This window comes from Salvelinus sp. IW2-2015, linkage group LG16 (assembly GCF_002910315.2).
Source record: "Salvelinus sp. IW2-2015 linkage group LG16, ASM291031v2, whole genome shotgun sequence".
Lineage (NCBI taxonomy): Eukaryota > Metazoa > Chordata > Actinopteri > Salmoniformes > Salmonidae > Salvelinus > Salvelinus sp. IW2-2015.
The window spans coordinates 7,169,200-7,195,671 of NC_036856.1; the positions used below are offsets into that span (position 1 = coordinate 7,169,200).

The following is a 26,472-nucleotide window of genomic DNA, read 5'->3' on the forward strand; positions in this document are numbered from 1 at the left end:
GCAGCCGGTGTTAAACGAAATTGGTCGAGAGCTTGTCCATTTATTCTCACCGGTCCCTGATGAATTGAATCGGAGGAATCACCTTTGGTGTGAATGTTAGTAGTAGGGACTCCGGGTCTGGCTGGCAGGAGGGCAGACAGAGAGGGTGGAAAAGAGGAGAGGGTTCTATCATGTATCTGTCATATCTTCATTTTGTTGTTATTTGAACTTATTATCACATATCGTATGAAACATCACCTCTAACATTGATGAAGGACTGTGTGTATTTTAGCAATGGACATCGGGGTTAACATCCGTTCATGCTGTAAGATTCTGACCGTAGGAAAGTGAAGTATGTTTGTCATAACAGTAAGCCTGATTCATGTTCGGTATGTGACGTAGTTTCTGATTTGTTTTCCAGGTATTGTTTTAACTGTAATTGTGTTTGTAAAAAGGCTCAAGGGAAAACCTCACTGTTACTGTATGCTGTAGGTTTAACATTTCAGCCCTACCTCTGCCTTTAAAACCACTGGATGACTGGCATGTTTTAATCTATAGCCTGTTGTTATCATCATCTTTACATGTAAATATTTATTAAACGTGAAATGTAGGATATTTCCGGTGTTTTTGGTCTTCTCTTTCATATGTCATGCGGCGTTGATGACCAATTCTGTTAAATGCCCTTTTACGGTTGGTGCTGAAACGTTGATGGATGAGGTACATTTTCATAGCGTCTTTACCTTGTACTGGTCCCTGAAATGCATGTAAAGCACTGGGATTAATGCCAACTCTCAAAGCTGGATRCTTCCATCCCCAGTTGATCAGGTGGGTATGGAACGATGCACAACCTATTGTTACCCGAGACCTTCTAGACACTGTGGATTGTCTTCTCGTGGATAGGACCTTCAAGCTTGGTGGGGGTGTTAAGTGTAAAGCAATCAATATCTACCCTGCAAATGAAAATTGGTTCTTTGAAAGTTCCCAGAATTGCCTGGGATGTTGCAAGAATGTTCTTGTGATATTTATATCACAGCATTTATATTCAGCATGCACATTTATAGCTCAATGCATAAGAAAGCAGAGTGGTATACATCCCCATTGTTTCTAGATTTAATGGCAATTTGCATTTGAGGACTGTATTGTAGGCCCACTACACTAATATAGACATACAGTACCAGTCAAACGTTTGGACACCTACTCATTCAAGGGTTTTTCTGTATTTTTGATACAGTAGTCAGAATGAGTCATCTAATGCTCCATTGTGTTGACTCTTGCCATTCATTCATTCTGGTGCAGCGTGTCAACATATCTTATCAGCTGTTGTCAAATACCTGAGTTGGAAAAGACCAGTGAATTCTACGAGATCAGATCAGAGGAACAAGAGGAGAGTGAGGAAGGAGCTGTTTTAGTCAGTGGGCCTCTAAAGTAACACACACAGACTTATTCCCAGCAGTTCTAATATCAATAGATGGCTTGGCCTTATTAAGGTGAAGAGGCAGGTTCCAGGCCTCTTCCCAGCCTGACTTTAGATCAGTGCTTAGGGACTTAACAACTTTTACACGCAACCATTCACACACACTACATTCACACACTGTTCCAGACCTACCTGAACTCACCCATATTGTTCCAGACCTACCTGAACTCAACCATGTTGTTCCAGACCTCACTGAACCCAACCATGTTGTTCCAAACCTACCTGAACTCAACCATGTGTCCAGACCTCACTGAACCCCAACCATGTTGTTCCAACCTACCTGAACTCAACCATGTTGTTCCAATACCTACCTGAACTCAACCATATTGTTCCAGACCTACCTGAACTCAACCATGTTGTTCCAGACCTACCTGAAATCAACCATGTTGTTCCAGACCTACCTGAACTCAACCATATTGTTCCAGACCTACCTGAACTCAACCATGTTGTTCCAGACCTACCTGAACTCAACCATGTTGTTCCTGACCTACCTGAACTCAACCCCATATTGTTCCAAACCTACCTGAACCCAACCATGTTGTTCCAGACCTACCTGAACTCAACCATATTGTTCCTGACCTACCTGAACTCAACCATATTGTTCCAGACCTACCTGAACTCAACCATGTTGTTCCAGACCTACCTGAACTCAACCATATTGTTCCAGACCTACCTGAACTCAACCATNCCTGAACTCAACCATGTTGTTCCTGACCTTCCTTAACTTTGTCCCTTTGTGATCACTGATAGGTGGAAGTACTGGATGGTTCCTAGCCTATTCTTTGGCATATGACACAGAGTAGAAGCAGTGGAATGATGGCTGACTGCCTGACTCCACCATATCTTGGTTGAAGGACATAAAAGCTATAACACGGATCAAAAGCTATTCCTCTGAGAGTAGAKAGGATTACAAATGTGTGCACATCCTTGTCATTTGAGTGAGAGGGAGAGAGAGAGAAACATCAGTTGGTGTCACGCTTCCAATCACAGTCAGCCTAAATATGCAGGGAGAGCTCTGCAGATTTTGTTGTGAGGATACAGAATCAATAGACCATTTATTTTGGTATTTCCCTCAGGTAGCCTGTTTCTGGTCTCAGGTTCAGGAATGGCTGAAAATGCATAGCATTGATCTAAAATTGACCCTAGAAATAGTACTGTTAGGAGATCTGGAGAGACCGGGTCAGTCAATTACTAATATACTAATACTCTTAGTAAAAGTATTTATCTTCAACACGCAATCTGTAGATTCTATTCGATTAGATAGATTGAAATTGTACGTTAAACATAACATAGCTGAAAGATATGTGTTGCGTAGAAACCCGAAGTGGGTGGCCAGCAGAGATAGATGYGATGTGCTGAGGGAAGCTGAGGGTTGGGATGTGGAATTGGAGACAAGTGGGAGTGGAGTTACTGTGTGAGAGAGAGAATGATGGTCAAAAGATAAAGGGGGYAAAAAAGTCAAAATAAAAGTACATTTGAATGACACTAAGTGGCAGTGTTTTTACAACTAATGCCGGTTTGCCTGAGGCTGATGCCGTGCAGGTGTTTGTACACATGCATATACACACACTCTCATTCAAATAAACACGTACAAGAACACACACATACATGTAATAGTGCCAGACATGCACACAAACATATACAGTTGGCATCGCTGTTATGATTTCAGTTGTTTTAGCATTGTTGTTTGCTGTTTTCTTCTGTCTTTTCCTTTTTTCTCTTTAGTTCATTCTCTTGGTTGTTGGTGCATTGGGGGGGTTCTTGGGGATGGGAAATGGAATTAATAGTATTTTTTCTTTTTTTTCTTCTGGGGGAGGGGGACTGTGGGAGGGGTCTCGAATGGTTGAGGGACAGCTATTGGGGAACTGTGGGGGGGATCTTAGAGGGTTCGGGTTTCACAAGATTGTGATCATGAAWAGGAAAACTATGACATATACATGTATTTTATATCACTATCATTGTTTGTCTATGTTCTCATACTTTAATGTTTCCCCTTTCTTGTGATCTTTGTAATAAATAATACAAAATTTAAAAATATGCAGGGAGACTTTGGGTGTTGGGTGAAACAAACACACAGTACTACACACTGGCAGACACAGGCATGCATTTACATTACGTTTGATCATTTGAGTCATTTAGCAGAGGCTCTTATCCAGACTGACTTACAGAAGCAATTTGGGTTAAGTGTCTTGCTAAAGGGATAAGAAGTAATCAGGTAGGCCTTTTTTATGACATTTCCACCAGATCAGAGAATTACATTTTTTTCCCCTTTCATGCTGAGTGGTTAATGAGGGTTTGGCCTGGGGGGCTTTACTTGGCTCATCGCGCTCTAGCGACTCCTTGTGGCGGGCCGGGCGCCTGTCTGCTGACTTCGGTTGTCAGTTGAACAGTGTTTCCTCTGACACATTGGTGCAGCTGGCTTCCGGGTTAAGGGAGCGGGTGTTAAGAAGCGTGGCTTGGCGGGTCAGGTTTCAGAGGACGTATGACTCGACCTTCGCCTCTCCCGAGCACGTTGGGGAGTTGTAGCGATGAGACAAGATCATAATTGGATATCACGAAATTGGGGAGGCAAAGGGGGTAAAATTACAAAAAATTTAAAAAGAAGAATATGCTATGATGACGTCATGTTAAATTAAAAGGGGCACCACTTGTTAATTTTTAATCAACAAGGAACTATAATTTGGCGACAAGGGAGAAATGCAATTTATCATATAATTCTGTCTGACGGCAATTAAGTTATTTTCTATCGCCGAGGCAACTCATACTTTATAAACACAAAGGATTTATTAGGAGGACATCAAGGTAAAGCAATGACTTCTACAGGAGGGATGAATCAACGGAAGATTGGGCCCCTGGTCAAAGGTAGTGCACTACAAAGGGGAATAGGGCGCCATTTGGGACACAGCCTAATCATCTCCCTTACATAATGTCCATGCCCCTGGGTTTCCAGGTGAACTCCATCCACGCGGCTCTGACTCGCTGGATGGTGGACCTCCAGATAGTGCCGGACCACTGTGACGACCAGGAGCGAGCCCTCCTGCCGGCGGGACCCCACACCACCGTCATCATGGAGGTTTCCCTAGAGCAACTAGTGAAGGACGCCAAGAACCTCTCCCAGAAACTGAACAACTTCTCCAAATATGTCGCCATGTAAAGCTACTGAACCAGTTCCTGGAGTTGGTCGATAAGGCCTCCGCCACATATGCCCCGCACCCAGACTTTCTATGTACAGCATGCTAACAGGGGTCCTACCATTCTCAGTGTTTTGCAGTCAAGGATGTGAATGCTAAGCTCTCTGTGTGTGTGTGTGTGTGTGTGTGTGTGTGTGCGTGTGCGTGTGTGTGTGCGCGGGTGGGTGGGTGGGTGGGTGGGTGTGTGTGTGGGGCAAAGGATTAAATCCATGGCTAGTGCCCCCCACATGACTTTGGGGGATATGAGGGCCAGAACATGGCTAATGAACTGAATGTTTTCTTCTCAAGATTTGAATCAGACAACTTTGTGTCGGAGGTAAAACAAATGGAGGCATCATTACAAATGTTTGAGAGAGTTGTTGTTAAACAGTCTGATGTTTTAAAGTTGTTCAGGGGATGTAACACATACAAAGCCCAGACAAAATAAGTGGACATGTGTTAAAGCACTATGCTGAACAATTGGCTGGTGTTTTTACAGACATTTTCCAATCCTCACTCGACCAGCAACACGTGCCAGTATTGTGGAAAAACTCAATAATTGTACCCAATCCTAAAGCATCTAATCCCTCTGTGCTGAATGACCATCACCCTGTCGCCTTGACATCCTTAGTAATGAAATGCCTTGAGAAACTTGTGAAAAGTCATATTCTCAGCGTCACCCAGAAGCTTCTCGACCCATTTCAGTTTGCCTATCAGCCTAGCAGAGGAGTTGATGATGCCATTCTTACCCTCCTTAACATGGTCTATAGACATCTAGAGGGTTCCAAATCCCATGTTAGGGTTCTTTTTGTTGACTTTTCTTCTGCCTTCAACACAATCCAGCCCTACATTCTGGCACAGAGACTCATTCGGGACTTCTCCTTAGATGGGTGGCTGGTTTTGTGGCTGTTGGACTTCCTGAGCCAACTCTCACAGCGAGTCAAAATAGGTCCCCACGTGTCAGACATACGCAATACCAACACAGGCTCTCCTCAGGGATGTGTTTTGTCCCCACTCCTGTACATCTTGTACACTAATAGTTGTACTAGTTCCCATCCTGACAGACACCTCGTTAAGTTCGCTGATGACACTGCCTTGATCAGCCTGTTGCGTGATGACGAGGAACATCATGGCCCGGTCCTAGATGACTTTGTAGAGTGGTGTGAGGAATCACACTTGGTCCTCAATACCAACAAGACCAAAGAGATGTGCATAGACTTCAGGAAGCGCACAACACCTACTTCTGCAACATCTATCAGAGGTCAGAACATAGAGATTGTAGAGGAATACAAATACCTGGGTGTCCTCTTGGGCAATAAGCTTCAGTGGAGTAAATGTACAGACCTGATCTACAAAAAGAGCCAACAGAGACTGTACTTTCTCAAAAAGCTGGGATCTTTTAATGTAGACTACTATACTGACTCTGTTTAACAAATCTTTCATTGAGAGTATTTAAACTTTTTGTATTGTTTGTTGGTTTGGCAATGCCACTGTCAGCCAGAGAAATATGCTGAGAAGGATTATCACCACAGCAAGCAAGGTACTTGGAGTCAAACAGTCAGACCTGGATGAGATCTTTAAGGTCAGGGCCCTCCGCCAAGCTCACAAAATAATTTTAGACCCAAGCCACCCCTGTACCCGGACTTTGAACTACTCAGGGCGCAGGTATAGGGCACCCCTCGGCAGGAAAAAACACAACTAGACAATCATTTGTGCCAGGTGTGATATCCCTCCTAAATAGCCCGGGCTAATGTTCCTATCGACTCAGTAAGGCCAGCAGGCTAGTCTATTTAAAAAAAAAWTATTGGTATGTAACTGTTATGAAAGTTGTAATGTCAATTTTGTTTTGTATTTAAACGTCACTTTAAACGTGTACATGACACTGCAACAAAATTTCCCCATGGGGACAATACAGTCTGTGCGTGCGTGCGTGCGTGTGCGTGCGTATGCTGCTCAGAGGGAGTGTGGCGATTGGACGGAGTCCTGTCAGATCCTGCTGTCTGACGTGAAGGGCAGTTCCGTGGAGCTGTGCGTCACACTGAACTGCATCCCCCATTGCCCAGCATGTGATCTCTAGTGATGTGATAATCCTTTTACTGTGGTCCCTCTCTACCTTGCAGTTAGCCACCCAAAATGAAAATACCATCCCACTAGGCACTGACGTAAATTCAGGGATTTTTTTTAACTGACATTGTATTTAGGTTAAACATTTCTTTTTCATTTCACATTGATGAGTTCTTTCAAATCATGAGGAAAAAAGATATACTATAATTATTTTTTTGAAATGACGTGGATTCAACCAGCTTGCACCCAGTGGGGTGTCATTTGAACATTTGAAGCCTCACATGTTTTTGGTTGATGTGATACACAGAACAATGATATCACTAGATGAGCCTAGCTGCAGTGTAGCAGTGTATCCACTAGAGGCTTTTGATGAAGAAGATGAGGTGCAAAATGACAGGCAGATCCAATTAACTGAGGTCACATGGTGACCAATTAACTGAGTTCACATGGTGACAAATTAACTGAGGTCACATGGTGACCAATTAACTGAGGTCACATGGTGACCAATTAACTGAGGTCACATGGTGACCAATTAACTGAGGTCACATGGTGACKAATTAACTGAGGGCAGACATATGGTGACCAATTTACCAAAGACTACTAAAAAGATTTGGAACAAAACTAGCCATGTTCAGTATCTGAGAGGTGCTCAAAAAAAATAAAAAAATAATTACTATTATTATTATTAATGATTAGTATTATTATTACTATACTAATTATAATAATGATTATTATTATTAATGCTAGTCATTTGCATCTTCCAGCTCTGTGGTGAGATTTCCCCTAGATGCAGATCTAGGATCAGCTTCTCCTTCTCTAATCCTAACCTTAATCATTAATTGGGAAATGCTGAACTGACCCAAGGTCTAGGCCTAGGGGCAACTTCACCCTTCACTTATTTTCATTCAAAATTAATTAAGTCCATAGCTAGAAGTACACTATACATACAACATGATGTGGACACCCCTTCAAATTACTGGATTCGGCTATTTCATCCACGCCCATTGCTGTCAGGTATATAAAATRGAGGACACAGCCATGCAATATCCATAGACAAACATTGGCAGTAGAATGGCCTTACTGAAGAGCTCAGTGACTTTCAATGTGGCACCGTCATAGGATGCCACCTATTCAACAAGTCAGTTTGTCATATTTCTGCCCTGCTAGAGCTGCCCCAGTCAACTGTAAGTGCTGTTATTGTGTAGTGGAAATGTCAAGGAGCAACAACGGCTCAGCCGAAAAGTGGTAGGCCACACAAGCTCACAGAACGGGACCGCCGAGTGCTGAAACGTGTAGCGTGTAAAAATCATCTGTCCTCGGTTGCAACACTCACTACTGAGTTCCAAACTGACATTGCTTCCCTACTGACATTGCTTCCTCTGGAATGGGTTTCCATGGCCGAGCAGCCGCAAACAAGCCTTTGATCACCGTGCGCAATGCCAAGCACCGGCTGGAGTGGTGTAAAGCTCGCCGCCATTGGACTCTGGAGCAGTGGAAATGCGTTCTCTGGAGTGATGATTCGCGCTTCACCATCTGGCAATCCAACGGACAAATCTGGGTTTGGCGGATGCCAGGAGAACGCTACCTSCCCCAATGCATAGTGCCAACGGTAAAGTTTGGTGGAGGAGGAATAATGGACTCGGGCTGTTTTTCATGGTTCGGGCTAGGACCCTTAGTTTCAGTGAAGGGAAATCTTAACATTACAGCCCACAATGACATTCTAGACAATTCTCTACAGGTTGGGGAAGGCCCTTTCCTGTTTCCGCATGACAATACCCTCATACACAAAGCGAGGTTCATACAGAAATGGTTTGTCGAGATCGGTGTGGAAGAACTTGACTGGCCTGCACAGAGCCCTGACCTCAACCTCATCGAACACCTTTGGTATGATTTGGAATGCCGACTGCAAGCCAGGCCTAATCGCCCAACATCTAGTGGAAAGCCTCCCCCGAAGAGTTGAGGCTGTTGTAGCAGCAAAGGGGGGACCATCTCCACATTAATGCCCATGATTTTGGAATGAGATGTTCAATGAGCAGGTGTCCACATACTTTTGGTCATGTAGTGTCTTGTTAAATAAAGGTTAAATAAAATGTAAAAAATAAAAAAGTTTAGGTTGTGGCTCATCGACTGCAGTTTTGGAAGTTGTCTGCAATACCTATTGATGACCAGCAGGTGGAGACGGAGAACCCATGGAGTGCTCACTAGCCGGCTCTATTATCAAGCTGATAGGCCATGATGGTAACATCATTGAGCAAACCCTCGGGGGAGGATACTATTCAGCTGGATGGGGTCCTGTGTGCCTCGTTTCATTGTGAAAACATTGATGTAGCAAGACATGCATTCCGTCCAAATCTTCTTTGTTTGGTCTAGCAGACTGGAGTCACGGTGGCTCATCCACACACAGCAGAACCTGTGATGCCCTGGCTACAGTGGGGATTCTGCAGCACTAGTTACTGTAAGTTATTGGTCTTTATTGAGGGGTCACACTCCCTCAGCACTCTGTATCTCCCATCGAAGGATTGTCACTGGAGTATTACATTGAAAACACACATGATGGGGGATGCAGTTCAGTGTGATGCACAGCTCCACGGAACTGCCCTTCACGTCAGACAGCAGGATCTGACAGGACTCCAATCGCCACACTCCCTCTAAGCAGCATAAACACACGCGCACGCACGCACGCACGCACGCATGCGCACACACACACACACACACACACACAACACAACACACAACACACACACAACACACACAACACCACACACACACACACACACACACACACACACACACACACACACACACACACACAATACATTGGTTGTCTCTTGTAAAGTACTTCACTTGCACTCGTAATAGTTTGTCACAAAAGCCTTTTTCGCAACTGTAATGTACACAACTGTATACTTAATTGTGTGTGTCAGTTGTGTGTGTGTCAGTGGGGTTGAGGCCCAGGCCCAGAGTGCAGAGGAGCGGGCCCTACAGGCAGAGGAGGCCCTCCAGGCAGCGCTGGAGAAGATCCAGGATCTGTAGAGACTGCTACAGGGCAGGCCCTGCCTGGAGGCCAAAGGTAGGTCAACACCAAGACACACCTCAGTGCTAGGTCAATAGCATAGGATTGTAGGATCTTCATTTGAGCCAGTTTGCTTACAGGTGGCAAATAATCCTGCAGCAACAGGAAATGTGAATTATTATGTGGATTATAATTACTGGACATTTTTGTAGGGGTTGATACGTTTGACACAAGGGGAAATTATGTCTTGAATTTCAAAGAGGAAATGACAAACTTCAGCCTTTTTAAACCTAAAATACACTACATGTTTTAAATATCCTGCTTTGCAGGAAGGTTCTCCTGCAGCAGGCTGATCAAATTAAGATCCTACATCTGTAGGTCAACACTGTTGGATTTGGGATTTGGAGACTAACATCTATACAATTTGCATTGCAGTGAGCAAGAAGTCTGTGGCAGCGGTTTTTCAAGTCAAAGGTGTCCACCCCTGAACCCAAAACAGTGAGTCAGAAGCCTGAGACGAGCCCCAAACACACCAAGCCCAAGAAACGCTGAACCTTGAAAACAGTACAGTAGTTTTAGAGGTAATGGGAACTCGGCTCCTCTGTATTTGACAAATGAATAAAAGCACAGTGAAGTCTGAGTATCACATGTCTGGGCATTCAACAGTATTTAATCATTTGTCTTTTTTTGTTGTTCTGTAATTTGCATGCTATTTGTTAAGAAATCATGTCCTACAGGGTTACTGTTAAGAATTTGTCAGAATTTGTTCTTAACTGACTTGCCTAGTTAAATAAAGGTAAAATTAAAATAAAAAATAAAAAATGGTGTGAAACATGTTTCCCTAATCATGTTGATACTGTATGGTTCCTTTTTAAAAATTATATTATTATAATTATTATTGATTTATTATGGACCCTATTTACCCTCACACTGTCTAAATTTAGGTGGAGTGTGTCATCAGTGTATTGTATTAATCATACAATAAAAACACTAATCTCTATACGGACTAACATTTCTTTACAGAGGAAAAAACAAAACAATCATAGAATAAGATTTTCACACTTCTTCAATCTGATATGAGGGGTGCATATCAATAGTCTACAGTGGCGTCCTCTGCTTTCTTCACTTCATCAGCACTGATATGAAAGAACTGGAGTGGCAGAATCAGGTTCCCTGGTACCCACCACACAGCTCTTTAGACCAGTGCAGCCACTTCAGACAATTGAGATGCACCCGAATGAAGATGCTTCCCTTTCTCTCTGTCTACTACATCATCGGCGAGTCTGTCTTCCGCTCCTCTTTGGTTTCTCCTCCTTCTGGGATGGGACTGGCTGGAGCCAGGTTTGGAGCTGGGGCGGGTAAGGCTAAGGGTGAGGGGTCACGGGGCAGGGTTAGGAGGTCCGAGGGGAGGGTGAGGACCAGTGTTGGGCGTTCGGTGCGGAGGGTGTGTAGCAGCTGGAGGAGACGGAGGTGGATGGCAGCAGGGGAACCAGAGAGGGAGTCCAGAGATGCCTTCAGAGCCTCGCAGGCTGCCCTCTCCCCCTCTGCTGCAATCACCTACAGAACAGGGAGGAGGGGAGCCTAGGGTTAGAGGTCAAGGGCCGCAAGTTGGCAACGCTTGTTGTTTCACTTTTGCTGTTTATCCTACCTCCCTTCTGACATGTGTTCATGCCAACGCACGCGCACACACATATACATGTGTGCGCAGGCTTGAATGGGTTAAATGCGGAAGACACATTTCAGTTGAATYCATTCAGTTGTACAACTGACTAGTTATRCCCCCTTTCCCATTGTACACATACACACCAAAAAAACGGATGACATACTTTGATTTGGGCTTGTCTCTTAGCCTCAGCCTCTGCCGCTAGGCTTTGCTGCAGCTCAATGGGGAGAGAAAGATCCTCTCTGAAAGGAACACGGTGAAAAGCGCACACACCCGTCAGCAGGTGAAGACACAAGTTGACCATTCCAACATGTACCGTGTTCTTTTAACATTCGTTTACGACACCACCAGCCAACGTGGCAACTCGTTGCCTTGTCTTGTTTCGAAAATGTTACAAATGCCTGTATGTAATCAGCCATCGATGATAGTCTTACATTTCTGCTCTCTCCACCTTGATCCCCCACTGACAAGCTACAGAATCGATAGCCACCTGTAGATTGATATAAAACAGCAGAGTGATTCATACTCCAGTGTTGAGAAGACACACCACGTCACCACCCATTCACTCACTAAAATTCCTGGACAATCCATGTGATTTTACACCGCTCAATACCAAATTCCACAAATAACCATTGTCAATATCAAATGTCAATATCACACCTGGGTTCAAATAATATTGGAAATCATTTCAAATACTTTGTGCTTGATTGAGCTTGCCTGACTTAATGGAACAATTTGATAGTCCAAAAACTGTAAACCCTACCCATTTGGCATTCTAGGTTAGAGAAAACACAAATTCAAATAGCATTTGAACCCAGGTCTGGTCAAAATACAGACCCATACAAAGACTGTACAACAGGTTAGGTACCTGGATCTCCTGGGCAATCCTCTTCCTGTCCAGCAGGATGTGGGTGAAGTTGTGGTGGGCAAGAACGTCTCTGTCTGCCACCTGTACCAGGGCCTGCAGCACGGCACTCACACCGGACAGGGCCGTGCTGCACAGAGCCACATTCTCTATACGGTAGTAACACACCGCGCTCAGCTCCGTGCTCACCAGATCCTTGGTCACCACCCTGAAACACACACCACACACCACACACACACACCACACACAACACCACACACACACACACACCACACACACACACACAACACACACACACACACACACACACACACACACACACACACACACACACACACACACACACACACCACACACACACACACACACACACACACACACACACACACACACCACACACACACACACACACACACACACACCACACACACACACACACCACAGGAAGAAACACACACATCGCAGCAGTAAAAGATTCATGGTCAGAGGAATTTGGGGGGGGGGGTAATTTGACATAGATTTCGTTTTTTCTGTAGGCTGTCAGAGGAGTTACCGTACCGTGTGAGCTGGGACCTTGAGCATTTTTAGACGGATGTCCACTTTCTGGAAAACATCGAGTAGTGGGAGGTAGAAAAGTAGACCTTGTTCCCGAATGGACAAACAGTAGAGAGAGGTTGGAGGATATTTTTACACACTGTGTAATGTACATGCACAGTTTGATAAGCATGTGGACTACAGGACTTGTTCAGACTTGCGCTGTGTAAAATGTAACCAATTGCCTTTTCAAATCCATTTGATTGTCCCTAAGACAATCCAATGACTCTTAAAAAACTATGAATGACTCATCGAACGAGTCCTCAAGTAATATAATAACAAGCACAAACCTGGTCCCCTGGGTCTCCCACGCAGTAGGTGACCCAGTCTGAAGATCACAGCTCTTTCATGCTCCCTCACAACCTGTCAGTCAACATAGTGACTAGCTGTCAATCATGACTTTGCCATAACGGAATAACACAACAGAGAAAGACAGCCCACTGTGTCATTTAATGAAACACACAAATCACACATTTTCACTCCAAAGTTGATACTATTCTTACCAAATAAATGGGGTGCTGAATCCTTGTAAATGTCATCACTCACCAGATACTGTGCCTTCATTGTACATTATAGAAATCTATCATTTGGTGAGGGCTGTACAACTCTGAAATATTGCTTGAACATTTTTTACACAGTCATCATCAAGTTGTTATACTGTGTCACGTGGGCGGCAGGTAGCCTAGRGATTAAGAGAGTTGGGCCAGTAACCAAAAGGTCACTGGTTCGAATCCCCGAAGCGTTCTGCCCTTGATCAAGGCAGTTAACCCCCAACAACAACTGCTCCCCGGGCACCGATGACATGGACGTCGATTAAGGCAGCCCCCCCCGCACCTCTCTGATTCAGAGGGGTTGAGTTCAATGCTGAAGACAAATTCAGTTGTGCAACTGACTAGGCATCTCCTTTTGTTCTGTGTTGTCTATGTAATGGAGGTAGAACATCCTTACCTTCACACAGAACCAGATGGAGATGGGAAAGAACAGGATGACCAGGGTTAGAGCCAACACCATGAGAAGCCACTCACACACTCCAAGACTCCTCGGCTTCACGCCTGGTGATGACAAATGCCACGATTCACACTCACAGTAAGCTAATGTCCTAATCAAAGATATCATAATTTAAAAAAATCAAAGACCAGGACCCATATTCAAAAGAGTCTCAGAGTAGGAGACTTATTCATTATGACTGCGAAGGTAAAACTGATCCTAGACCCGTATTCCTACTCTARGATGCTTTGCGAACAGGGGTCCAAATATTGATGTTTAGAAACATGTCTTACCTTCCTCCTGCCARTCACTCTCTAGTAGTGCCATGAACTCCTCGTTCTCCTCTCCCCTCTCTTTCTCTCTCACATTATCCACATCCACAACAGTAGACGTGGACTTGACTGGCCGGTCTATCTCTTTATCCGCCTCTCCGTTGGTCTCTGCCTCCTGGGTATTCCTTTTTGGCCCCTCTCTCTTCTCATGTTCCTCAGGGAGCCTCACTGTCTTGGTGCCCTTGTGACGGTGGCCCCTGGAAGTCGGAGACCCAGAATGTTCTCTCTTGGCCACCCTCCCTGCTCGCGGAGTGCGGCGAGGTGAAGCTGACTCCGGGCGTTTCTCCATCCCTCTTGGAATCTCTGTGATGAGAAGAAGCATCCAACCCCAAAGCTAGTGGTGGTTTCAACTGCCCTTCTCTTCCTCAGCCGCAATCACCTACGACAAGCCTATGACAAGGGCTGCTAGTTGGCAATACTTGTTGTCTTTTGCTGTTTATCCTTCCTCCCTCCCTACTGGCGCACGCACGCACACACACGCACGCACGCACGCACGCGCGCACGCACACACGCACGCACACACGCACGCACGCACGCACGCACACACACACACACACACACACACACACACACAGACACACACAGAGGGTAGGCCTATAACTTGAAACCCTATTAACATGACATAAATAAGAAAACTGACAACTTTTGGAAAGGCATTTGAAATATAAGTTGTCGTTTTTGTCCTGTTGACATCGTAGCCAGTAATGTGAGATGAATATGTGAGGATTGTCATTGGAAATAACAAGGCAACCTTGTGTGCTTGGGGAGTCACTGTTGGYAATGTGCAGACTCAGATGTTTGTCTCTTTTCCAAAAAGCTGATGTCAGTTTCCCCATATTTTTCTGTGCAGGAAAGACACACATCCTCCCAGACACAATTTAATTAGACTGTAAATTAACCATTTGACCTACATTTTCCCTGCTGTAGTTATCCTGGCCAGGCCTGCAAGAAACAAAGTATTTCAGTTGATTAGACATTATTAGATTTAATTAGATGACTGAATAGTCTGCATTTCAGATGTTTTATTATTAAATACTAATTATTATTATTGCTTAAGCTTTTAAGGAATCTCACACTATTTTATGGGTTTGTATTAATTGTTGTATTATAATAATTTAATACATTTTCGTATCAATTGTTGTAATTGTGTGTAATAACTTTTGATCACTTCCAGTAACTTCCCTGGCCAGAAGAGGGTCCATTAAGCAATAAGGCACGAGGGGTTGTGYTATAATTACAACAGTAAATATAAATGTTTTGTCATATCCGTGGTATACGGTCTGATATARCACGGCTTTCAGCCAGTCAGCATTCAGGGCTCGAACCAACCCGTTTATAATCAATTCACTGACAAAGATACTTATTCGGTCTGCATTCGGTCGCCATGCTTGCGCGTGCAGTGGCTGTCTGATAAGAAAATGTGTCTGACTGAAGTGTGTAAAAGCCATTACATTTTTCATTATGTTGCATAGTTTTTGAACAAAACATGTTTTGAGACTAGTAATTGGATGTGAACAAGCCAAATGGATTTTGAAGACAATATAAATAGGTACCTAAGTAGCTAGCTATCTTAACAACTGTATGGCTTGTGCAACGATTAGCTTAGCCTCAGACGAATGTAGCTAGCTCCTGTCAGAGATTTGGATATAATGATGAGAGAACCTATGTTTCCACCCTAACAARGGGATTTGTTGTCCACGGAGCAGAACGGCGGGCTATTAAGCTCTCGCCTGTTCCTCTCTTTGGATTGGTGGATYCATCTCGTTATTTTAATACTTTTTGGAATATTTGATTAGGGTTGTTGACGTCAACTGCCTATATTTAATGGAGAGAGGTGCTATGCTGCTACTATAGTTAATTTCATTGAAATGACCTGGAAACAACGTTGATTCCAACCAGTGTGTGCCCAGTGGGTAATGTTGTTCAGATGCATTATTCTGTTTTTCTCTAAGTCAAATTGCACCTGTTGTAGGCCTAATTAGGTACAGTTCGAGCCATGTATTTAGATGTATCTGGGTCCAATGGTGGACAGTGGGAGTGGATTCTTTGCACATTTCAAAGTGTCAATGTTGAGAAAAATGCATTAGCTACTTTTAAATGGGATAGACATTCACTTAAATATTCAAACATTCAAGAAACATTCAGAGTATTGCATTCCAACACCCCACTCCCCACTTATTTACTCTCATACCCTCACCTCTCTCTCTCCCTCCCTCCCCCGCTCTCTGTCTGACAGTTGACAGAATGAACCAGGAGCAGCTGCTCTAGTGCCTAAAGAATGATGTGCGCTCCCTGCTCTTCTCAGCCAAGCAGGGCCTGACCCCAGATCAGCTGAGTCGGGACTACGTCAACATGCTGGGCCACCCCGTGCCCCTGAGGACCCTTGGCTTCCGCAAAGTACTGGACCTGATCCGGGAGATGCCTGACGTGGTGTACATTGACTATCTGGGAGATTGCAACTTGGTGTTGAAGGATAGTAATACTGAGCACTAGTCCCATCTTTGGCTTATGAAGTTATAATGTTTTGGCACATATCATGCTATTGTTTTCATGTTTATGGAGTTAACATTTGTGGTTCTTCCGTGAGTGTAGTATGCAGTATGAGGAAGCTGAGCACAGAGATCGTTGTACAACACAGATGTCAATTCCGCTCCGTTCCCTTCTAAACTCAGCAGACCAACCTATCTCTCCCCATTCTGCTGTGGTGGCGGACAACACCACCAGAGACATCGTGGAGTTGGTGGCCAACAAGGTCCTGGCATGTTGGTGTGGGCTTCTTCTCCCCATGCTACCAGCAGCACAGCCCCATGGTCCTGCCCTGGCTCGGCCACACTCCCCCGGCCACGCCTGCCCAACTCCCCAGCTGCTCTCCCAAGGGGCCGTGGGCCTGTCGGAGTTGGAGACGGCCTTTGCCCTCCGCTATGACTTCCCTTTACGTGTTACCAACTACGGCTTCTACTCCACCGCCGAGATGCTGGCGGCGGCCAACGATCTGGTGACGGTCACACAGAGCCAGATGGGCTCCCTGCTGTCCCTCAGGGGGGTGGAGGTGGCGTCACTGATGAGGACCGGACCAAAAAAACAACCGAAGAAGACATTCCCAACGGTTCCAGTAGTAAGGCCGATGACAGACAAACAGACAAACTCAGGTTGGTTGGTTGGCAGATTGTACAATTGAATTGAGTGAATTTCTACTCAAGTACACTGCGCATTGCATGTATCCATTCAAAGCGTCCTGCAAAGCACATACCCGTCAAACGCACCTGTGGCGAACACTTTGCGACTACTTCTGAAGTGTTTTGGTTCACAGTTTCTTCACGCTATTTTCAGTACAATGGCGAGTGTAGTATTGAATGGTAGAGTCGGAGTAGTCTCTTCATCATAGAAGCATTATAATCAAACTAGTTATCGCTCCCTTGTCATGACAAAAATGATTTTCTGTATTGACCTGTCTGTGTATGAAATCCAGTCCCGGTAGAAAACCCCACCATAGTGTCCAGTACTCAGAATCATGTGGCACCACTCCCCGAGGCTGCAGTCCCTAAAGGCCCAGAGAGGCACCATGGCTCACAGCCAATGGAGCCAATTTGAGCCTGAGCCCAGCCAGAACAGACAACCGTTTCAGAAGCGTGTCATCAAGGTGTGTGTGCTGCTGCCTTTACCTCTGTGATGTGTGTTCAACAACATAGAAATAGTTTCCCCCCTTGAGCTTGTTTTTGATTGGGTGCAAAGCCCTCCAATGTAACATTCAGGTCTATAACGTCGACAAAACAAACAAACGCTGTKATTTGCGTTTGTGTTTGCGAAGCTTCGGAGAGCAAATTGTCATGACTTTTAGAGACGCGAATCGAATGAACTTCTGAATAGCTGTAGGGAAGAGAGGTAACAAATGTACTGTAGTCCCGCCCTCTTGTCATGTATTGCCTGCTGTGATTGGCCTGTGCAGCTGGAGGAGGAGCTTAGGCAGCGTTTTCTGGAGAATGGGCTCGCGGGCACGGTCAGTCCATAACTGAAGCCCATCTACACCAGGTCAGTCCACTCAGTCTCCAACCTCACCCAAGAGCCAAATCTGTCATTCAGAAAGCCAAAGAGTTTCTAACACATGTAGATCCCCCTATAGGTTGTAGCTCAAAACAGTAGAGGAAATATCCATCCATGATCTCCCTGCATAATACAAGGTCATGAAGGATTTACCTTCCATGTCCCCTGTTTCCTTTTACACAGACAAATAATCACTTTCCCGTGTGAATGCCTACATCCTAACGAATGGCTAATAAACAATCCTAATCATTGAGCGTCTTTCAAATTGCAAAGTAGCTCTTCTCTCCGATGGTCCGCAACCGCTGTCCATTTTCCTGTTGCTCTGACCTTTGTTGGCCTACGCCCTCTCGACCCTCGGTTGACCCTATGGGGTGTTCAGGAAGAAGCTGCCAGTGGTCCAGAGTGGCTTCCGTGGGCGCCCTAAGCGACACACTCTACCCGCGGCCAGTGGCGGGCGACGAGGGCAACCACTGGATGATAGTCATGGACATCCATCATGCCCCTGGGCACCACGCGCCACAACCAGGTCTGCTTCACACCTCGGGCTCTAAACACAGATCTAGGATCAGATTACACCACTACCAGCACTTTTGTCCTAACCACAGCCATAGATGTTTCGAGTTCAGGACAATCAAATTCTAATTGATTATTAACTAATTGTTATTACTAGAAAGTGGAGATTTTGGTGCCCATTAAGATTCAACAAAACAGGTATTTTGGGTCTTAGTTTGTCACGACTGATATCTGTGAATGTGTCACCCTGCTATCTTTAAGTGGTACTGTATTGTGGCAGCCTGGCAGAGCCCGAAGGTCCCAGTGAGGGTGGCGAGGCTCTGAATCCGTCCAGTACAGGCTACTACTTCAGCTGCAGGGTCTCCCTGGGAGAGACAGGGGGGGGGGGCGAGGAAAGCGAGACCAACACCGACATGGAGGAAGACATGGAGCTCCACATTACCATCAACACCTTTTACCAGGTGAGCTAGCTGGACCAGTTTCTAGGTCATGTTCATTACACACCAAATGGGTAAAAAACGGACTGAAACAGAAGGGACTACCTGGTCCAATTAGAAATGCCTGTTTTTCATTTTCCGTTGCAAAACATTTGGCTGCGGTGTGCCCTAATGAATACAACCTAACTTTTGTGTTGAGACAAAGGGCAGCTAAGCGTGTCCAACCTAGTTCTAAAACTTCAAAAAAATTGTGCTGGGAAAGAATGAAAGATGAAAGCCTACACAATTGCTGCGGTTTTGTGGACAGAAAATGACGCCCTGTTCATCTATCCCAGCATCTCACAACGGTCCATATGTGTTTATGTATGCGTCATATTACATACGTAATGTAATGTGTGGACACARATATTATGTGTGTGGCTGCTTCGCTCACTCAGATGGTGGACATTTATGGCTCGGTGCGGTGTCGGCGCTGGGCGGTGGTGCCCCCGGACGCTATTGCGAGCCCAGAGCCTGAGGACCCCCACGCCCAGGGGCCCCCGGGAGCTGGTGGCTGTGCTTGTGGAGCACGTGGAGTGGCTCTCACCCTTCCACATCCGCTTTGACGAGAGCCAGGAGCCGCGCGCTCTGGAGAACATGATGATCGAGATGAGGTGAACGACAACAAAAACCGCAACAGCCCTCTGCTAGACTGGAGGGTTAGGGAGAGGAACATAAAGCTTCCCTGCCTCAGTGGGTGGGAGTTGTAGTCATAGACATGTAGTCCAATTGCCTTATTCTGTATGAATGTGCCATAACTGCTCATATATAGTAGGCGTCCACCATAWTGCGCTCAACTATTTCAACTGTTTTCAGACCAGTGCAGATGAAGGACAGGAGAAAAGGGGAGGAAGCTACCGAACGCTATTGAGATCCTGCGGTTTTGGTGATGCCCTCTCTCCCTCCCGTTATCTCCCTCCCTCACTCTCTTTATCTTTCCTCTCCCTCACTCCCTCTACCCATCCTTCCTTCCCTCCTTCTAGGAGCTACTACACCTGTCTGGAGGTGTCTGAGCGCTACGTGCGACCCTGACAGGTGTGCTGCGTGGTGCCCCCAGGGCATCTGGTTCTACCACATTGTCGTCCACCGGGTCCTCAGCCACACCCAGGCTGAGGTCTACTACGTGGACATTGGAGACCTCACCACTGTCCAGAGGAGCAGCCTCAAGTTCCTCAATCAGGGCCCGGACTGGGACCAAATGGCACTGGGACTGGGACCAAAGAGCCCCTGTCCACAACCAACCCCTAGCCCCTAGGCACTTGTTTTGATCTGAAAAGACTGGACATGCAGTGCACTTAAAAGGGAAATGATCTAGGATCAGATCCCCCCCCACTTTTCCATATAATTGAAAACAAATCCTATTCCAGCACTCCTCCTCTGACTTTGATACATACAGACTGGTCTAAGAACAGCTTTAACCCACCCCCTTTGTTCTCTCTCGCTTCCCAGGGCAGCCAGAGCGCACCCTGGTGGTGGACCTGCACAGCTACCACGCCGGCTTCCCGCAGCTCTTCCTGTGCGACAGACACACCCAGGAGGATGTGTACATCCACAGCGCCCTGCAGGGCCACGGGCTCAGCTGCGCCCCCACCGTCAGCGCAGCAGTCGCTCACACACGCTACACACTACATTCACAGATTACATATGTTAGCGCACACATGCTAGCACACACACACACACACACTGTAGTTGTACAGACACACACATGTATTCATACAAACACAAACGTTTCCCATTCAATGATCCAATGCAATCTCTCATAACCTCTTCATCCGATCCCTCCTCTCAGCTGTGTGGCCAGTTCAACCCCGTGAGCTTCTATCTGGGCGAAGGCGTGTTCGACGAGGGATGGAAATAGAGGACGAAGACCCCACCCTGGAGCCTTGCCCCGAAGTCACCACCAGCACCACTCCCCAGCGCGCCATCATCCAACCCCAGCCTAAGACCTCCCCTTCCCACGCGGTACAGAACAACTCGTTTCTCTCTCAAGCACATAAACACGCACACAGACAGACAGACTGACACACACACACACAAACACACAGACAACTCTCCGTCTATCTCCCTCTCTCTCACTAACTATAGCATTCTCTCCTCCTCTTCCTCCAACACTGTCCACATAACAGCCCTTATCAGAGTAGAGGAGGCTCAGGCAGAGCAGTCCCAGAGTTAGTAGCTGTGGCCCCGCTCCAGCTTTAGCTCTCCACTCCTCCCTAAGTGAATTACTGCCACACTCCCTCCCCACCCACAGAGAGGGAGGGGGAGAGAGGGAGGGACGGGGAGAGAGAAAGACAGCAAGGGAGGGAGGGGGAGGGGCAGTTAAAGTCGTTCTGCTGAAACAGGAAAGAGATCAATTCCAGTGGTCCGTCAGGGCTGTGTTATGTGGGGATGGAAGAGGGAGAGAGAGCATCATCCACCCCTTATGGACACTGTACTTTGTGGTACAGTGGTCTGGGGCTTGGCTGGAGGCTGGTTAACAGACATGGGTTTTGTTGTCGTGCATTTAAGTTTGCAGTGTTTTAAATGTATGTCAACTGTAAAGTATTTTGTCTGTAATTACTTTTTTGTTTTGTGTTGGACACCAGTAAGACTAGCGGTCGCCATGCGCATCAGCTAATGGGAATCCTTATCAAATAAAACATTTAGAGGCGTTTTCAGCTTCAGATCTGTTTTGATTTTCGCATTGTTCTAAAAAKAWTGCCCTCTAGTGGCCTCATTMGTGGAATATTATTCATATTTTTCCTAATTAATACACTTTTTCTTTTTTTTAAGCCAGAAAATCTGGCGTTTCTATCTCAAACGGTTTTGCTAAATTTCAGTCTTCTGTGATGTATAWGAAGTGTAATGCTGGGAGGTAAACTCAATATTTAATACGTTTCAACTATTATCTGACCTGGTACAGGGGTCTTCTTTCTTTTAAGCGCATGGGCAAGTGTGTGAGGTGTATACTTTTGTTGAAGACTACCAAGAATTTGTTTAAGACTACCATGAAACACTCTGTGTGACCCTGATTTAGCCCACTGCAGTAAAAAGATATTACAAGTCTACAGTCTCATGATGTGCAGGGAGAGAATGATTATATTTGTCAAAAATGATGTGGCATAAATTAGCGGCCCTGTTGGAATACTTTAAAATATGTCCTTCCTCGTTTCCCAAAAGTGATCACCTTCTTACACAGTGAGGTTCTGGAAAGCCTTATAATGGTATCCTTGCCTATACCTATCCCAATGGGTTATATCAGTCACTTTGTCAAGGATAGGAGGGAAGAAGGATTTGCATATGAAGTGCAGTAGTTGAGTAATCCATATTTTTAGACCCCTACCGTGTGGGCGGGAAAAAAGCCAAACAATTGGAGGAGCCCCCCCCCCCCCCCCCCCTCTTATCAGAACAGAGTTCTAGAACAGGATGACATTAAAATATCTTGTTGTCATGTGTGTAATTAGCCTGGTCCCATATCTGTTTTGCGCCTACTACTTTGGTCAATCGTGATGAGACAACACAAACAGACCTGGAACCAGGCGAATGCTATAAGCAACTGGGGTTAAAAAAAGGAATTGTCTAATGTCGTGTGGTTGTGTTTCTCCAGGGGAGCCAGAAGGCAATCCCGTTTGCGGCTCTGCAGAGTAAGAACCCATTGCTGTGCTGTAGTGACTGGGACCAGGGCTGGACACCCAACCCCACCACCACCCCCACCCCAGAGGTGGTACTTCCCAAATCAAACCTGGGTAACCATGGAGACACCGCTAAGTTAAGGACAGAGCCCAGACGTTTTGGTTACCAGATTGTACAAWWAAAAAAAAAAAAAAAAAACGTGTTCCCAGATTGAAAAGTGCAATTTTCTATGTATTTTTGTTTACATGGGAATAAAACCTGACCTAAAACATAACTAAATTCCCAAAGTCCCAACTAGACTTTACTATATTCTACCTGAGGTCCAGTTGTTTGAGTCGTTATCTGGCAACGTGCCTTTTGCTCACATGACTAAGCAGCTGGTTAGAACTAATTTCATTGGAAAGCAATTGCAGAATGCAGTCTCACCTCCTGTTGTCGTGTTGTTTGTCACGCATTAGACCTCTGCCCCTGCACATCCGCCCAGGAATCCCCGAGGCAACACACACTTAATTGTTTGTTAATTGGAYGAACAATTCCTCTCCCACCGATGTTCTCATTTGTGAACTCATTAACCAAAAGKCTGGAATGAAATCAGCTTGTTTGTGCCAAATCCCTGTGAGAGGAACAAAACAGAACCTAAATAGGCATTGAGATTAGCTTCTTATTTCCATTGATTTGGCTTTTGTTTTGTCTTCACATTCTTCTAAAGGTACTCTCAATTCCGTATGTTGTGTAATTACATTGTTAGTGCCTGAGATATGGATTCGCTTTAGCCAGTTCTGTTCCGATGATTTGGCGCTTTTCAAAGTCCCAGTTAATGCATGAATAAACATTCCTACCCTTTCTCTCCCTCAGACGTTTCATCCGCCCCCTCCTCCACCTAGTGCGGGAACTAGTGAGCTGAAGCAGCCTGGCATGTATATGGTGGAGGTAAAGTGACCCCTGTGTCCCTCATGACCCCTGTGTCCCTCATGCCCCCCAAACTGAAAATGCCCCATACGGTACAGTTAACATATCCCACACACACACACACACACACACGCAGTAAACTAACCATTATACACACACACACATGCAGTGAACTAACCATTGCATATACACACACACACGATGCAGTAACCATTTAACATGCTCCCACCCCCACACACACACGCAACACACAGGGGTTAGCCGGAGCGCTAATGATGCTAGAAAAATGCAATGGAATTAGCCTGTGCCATCGACGTAAGCAGAGCCTATTGATTTCAATCCTGCATCCCCACTAGCGGATGGCCCTGCACTGAGAGACTGACACAGATTCTATTAGACCTGTTACCATAGCTATTTGACCCAATTGTGTTTCCTAATTGCATTAGGCTTGATATTGATACACTGTTACAGGTGCAGCGCTTTCGATTAAGCTGTGAACAAAAGACCCGAGCAGGCCATGAGGTACAACCAGCACGCTGAGCTTTACACAGAACGTGCCATCGTTCAGCAGCAGTATTGCTTCTATGTCTAGCTGTTATATGAATTTTGGGACAGATCTTAACTTGAGAGGCTGAAGCAAAGCATGCGTACCTCTGACTTTCACGGAAATCGTGCATTGAAATAGAATTAGCATAATACAAACATACCCATCAAAATGTTTACGATAGAGATATCTGTTTTTTTACATGTTCGTCAGACCATGAGACATCCCAAAACGTCTGTAGCGTCCGAACCGTTTTTGACTGTTTTTCCATGTATTAAACTGTTCAATGTGTTTCTATGGTGTTAGGATTTATGTTTATGCACTATAGGCTGTTAGCATATTGGTTGAAGAGGAATATTGTTTTGTTACACACACACACAAACAATACAGAGGGGGGTGTGTGTGTAGGTGTAAGGACTGACCAACACAGGCCATAAAAGTTGTGGACAGTCTGGAAAGGGGAGGGGTGCATCTCTCTAGACCAACCAGGAGTTTAGAATACTGGACAATACCATATTAGGAACTGTTTCAGTGTAGAATTGACAGACACAAGACGGATCTAATCTACCCAGCAACCAGATGTGGACAAAGGAACGCGCCAAGGGGCTTGCACAAAGGGCCATCAAAGGGGGGCAAAGTCTAAACCAAGCCCAGCCTATACTGTGATAGGCCAACAGACGCGTTGAAACTATGGTATAAGAACAGCTGTTTACGTACTTCTTGCCAGTTCCCTGTTCATCCTGCGCGGTGATACAGCGAACCCGTATATACGAAAATTGCATTTGCCATTCATTGTTTGCGGTAATTAAACATAATTAAAGAAAGTTAGCAGACCTTGCTTTTTATTTATCCTGACACCAGATGTGTTACACGCAGCGTTCACAATGGGGTAATAGCAGTAAAGCCAAATTCATCAAATAATTGTTTTTATATATATATATTTTTTTTTATACCTAAAGGGGTCCAAAAATTCCAAATCAAATAGCTAAATGATCCTTGGTATGACCATCGTAAAACAATTGCATATGTTTTCGCTAACTCTATGAGGAATGTGTGCACAGTCGATCGCTCCTTCCTCGATATCTAAAATAATCAGAAAGCTTGTTTTGTGGAATTTTGCTTTGTAGAATCTTTATTTTACCTTTTGGTCTACTGTGTTCCCTCTTTCCATTGTCAGGTTCAAACTGGTTGCAAAATGCTTATTAAATGTGGCCCAGGTGCTGTCCAACCAAATATGGCCACACATTGGGGTAAAATGACACACAAATTACAGAAAACCTTTTGAAATAGAGGAAGTACTGTGGACAGCAATGCCCAAACCTGTCGCAAAAGACGATACCTTGTTGTTTACAATTTCAAAAACTTTTCTCCTGTTTGTGCCAAATGATGTAGACCCAAAGTAGTCATCATAAGTGTGAAGAGGTGGTCAGGATGTAAAAAGGAAGAGTAAAGAACAGGAGAAAGCTGCCTCTCGCCCTCCGTCGCCCCCCACTGTGCTCTCACTGGCTCCRCTGCCCTCAGGCCAAGGCTGCCTTCACCCATCACCTCCCTGAGCGTCCATCACGTCTGACAGAACTACTAACTCCCCAACCATGACCCACTGATTCATCCCTTTACTCACTCGTTCCCCTCTTTTATTTATGTTCTCTCCGGTCTTCCTGCACTCTGAGGCGCATCACTTCCAATAATACATTACAGCGGGCCTACACCGTGGCGAGGTGTACTCAGCGAGAGGGTGAATCATCCTGGAATAATTACGGGAATACAATAAATAAAACAAGTTGTGGTGGAGTGCCAAACTCTCGTCCGCATCAAGCCGTGAGTGAGCCAAGTTGACGACTTGTTTCCCTATGACTAAACTACTCTCTGCCTCATCAGTAACCACCACCTACTCACTCCTCTGCACCGCTGCATCTAAAAATGTTCCCCCTGTCAAGACGATCACTGTCAGAGGACACGGGGGAAATTATCCAAACGGCATGTCTTCTTCTACCGAGTTGCTGCCCCTGCCACGACCTCTTCCATCCTCCATTTTGGAATCAATGGCGAGGCAGGGGTCCGGATGTGCAGGTGTTTTGTCCTTGGATCCGCTGTACACTGAACTCTGCTACATAGCCTACAAGAATAGACCATTACTTTCAAAATGTTAATAAACAACAGTTTTATAACAGTTTTTATGAGTGTGCACCAGACAAAAGATGCACCGGTAGCCTACATACCCATTTAACATGTATAG

General features: G+C 45.3%; 1 protein-coding gene and 1 pseudogene across 1 annotated transcript; one reads left to right on the forward strand and one right to left on the reverse strand.

The window, feature by feature from the left end:
* Positions 1-10,700: 10,700 nt before the first annotated feature.
* nphs2 (NPHS2 stomatin family member, podocin) lies at positions 10,701-14,529 on the reverse strand. Its single transcript, XM_070447490.1, has 8 exons — positions 14,103-14,529; positions 13,771-13,874; positions 13,113-13,185; positions 12,785-12,869; positions 12,232-12,433; positions 11,798-11,853; positions 11,527-11,605; positions 10,701-11,257 (listed from the first exon to the last, which is right to left on the reverse strand). The coding sequence occupies exons 1-8, from the start codon at positions 14,461-14,463 to the stop codon at positions 10,967-10,969; spliced, it is 1,251 nt and encodes a 416-aa protein (XP_070303591.1). The 5' UTR covers positions 14,464-14,529; the 3' UTR covers positions 10,701-10,966.
* Positions 14,530-16,385: 1,856 nt separating this feature from the next.
* Positions 16,386-25,832, forward strand: LOC111975912 (tudor domain-containing protein 5-like; annotated as a pseudogene).
* The last annotated feature ends 640 nt before the right edge of the window (positions 25,833-26,472 follow it).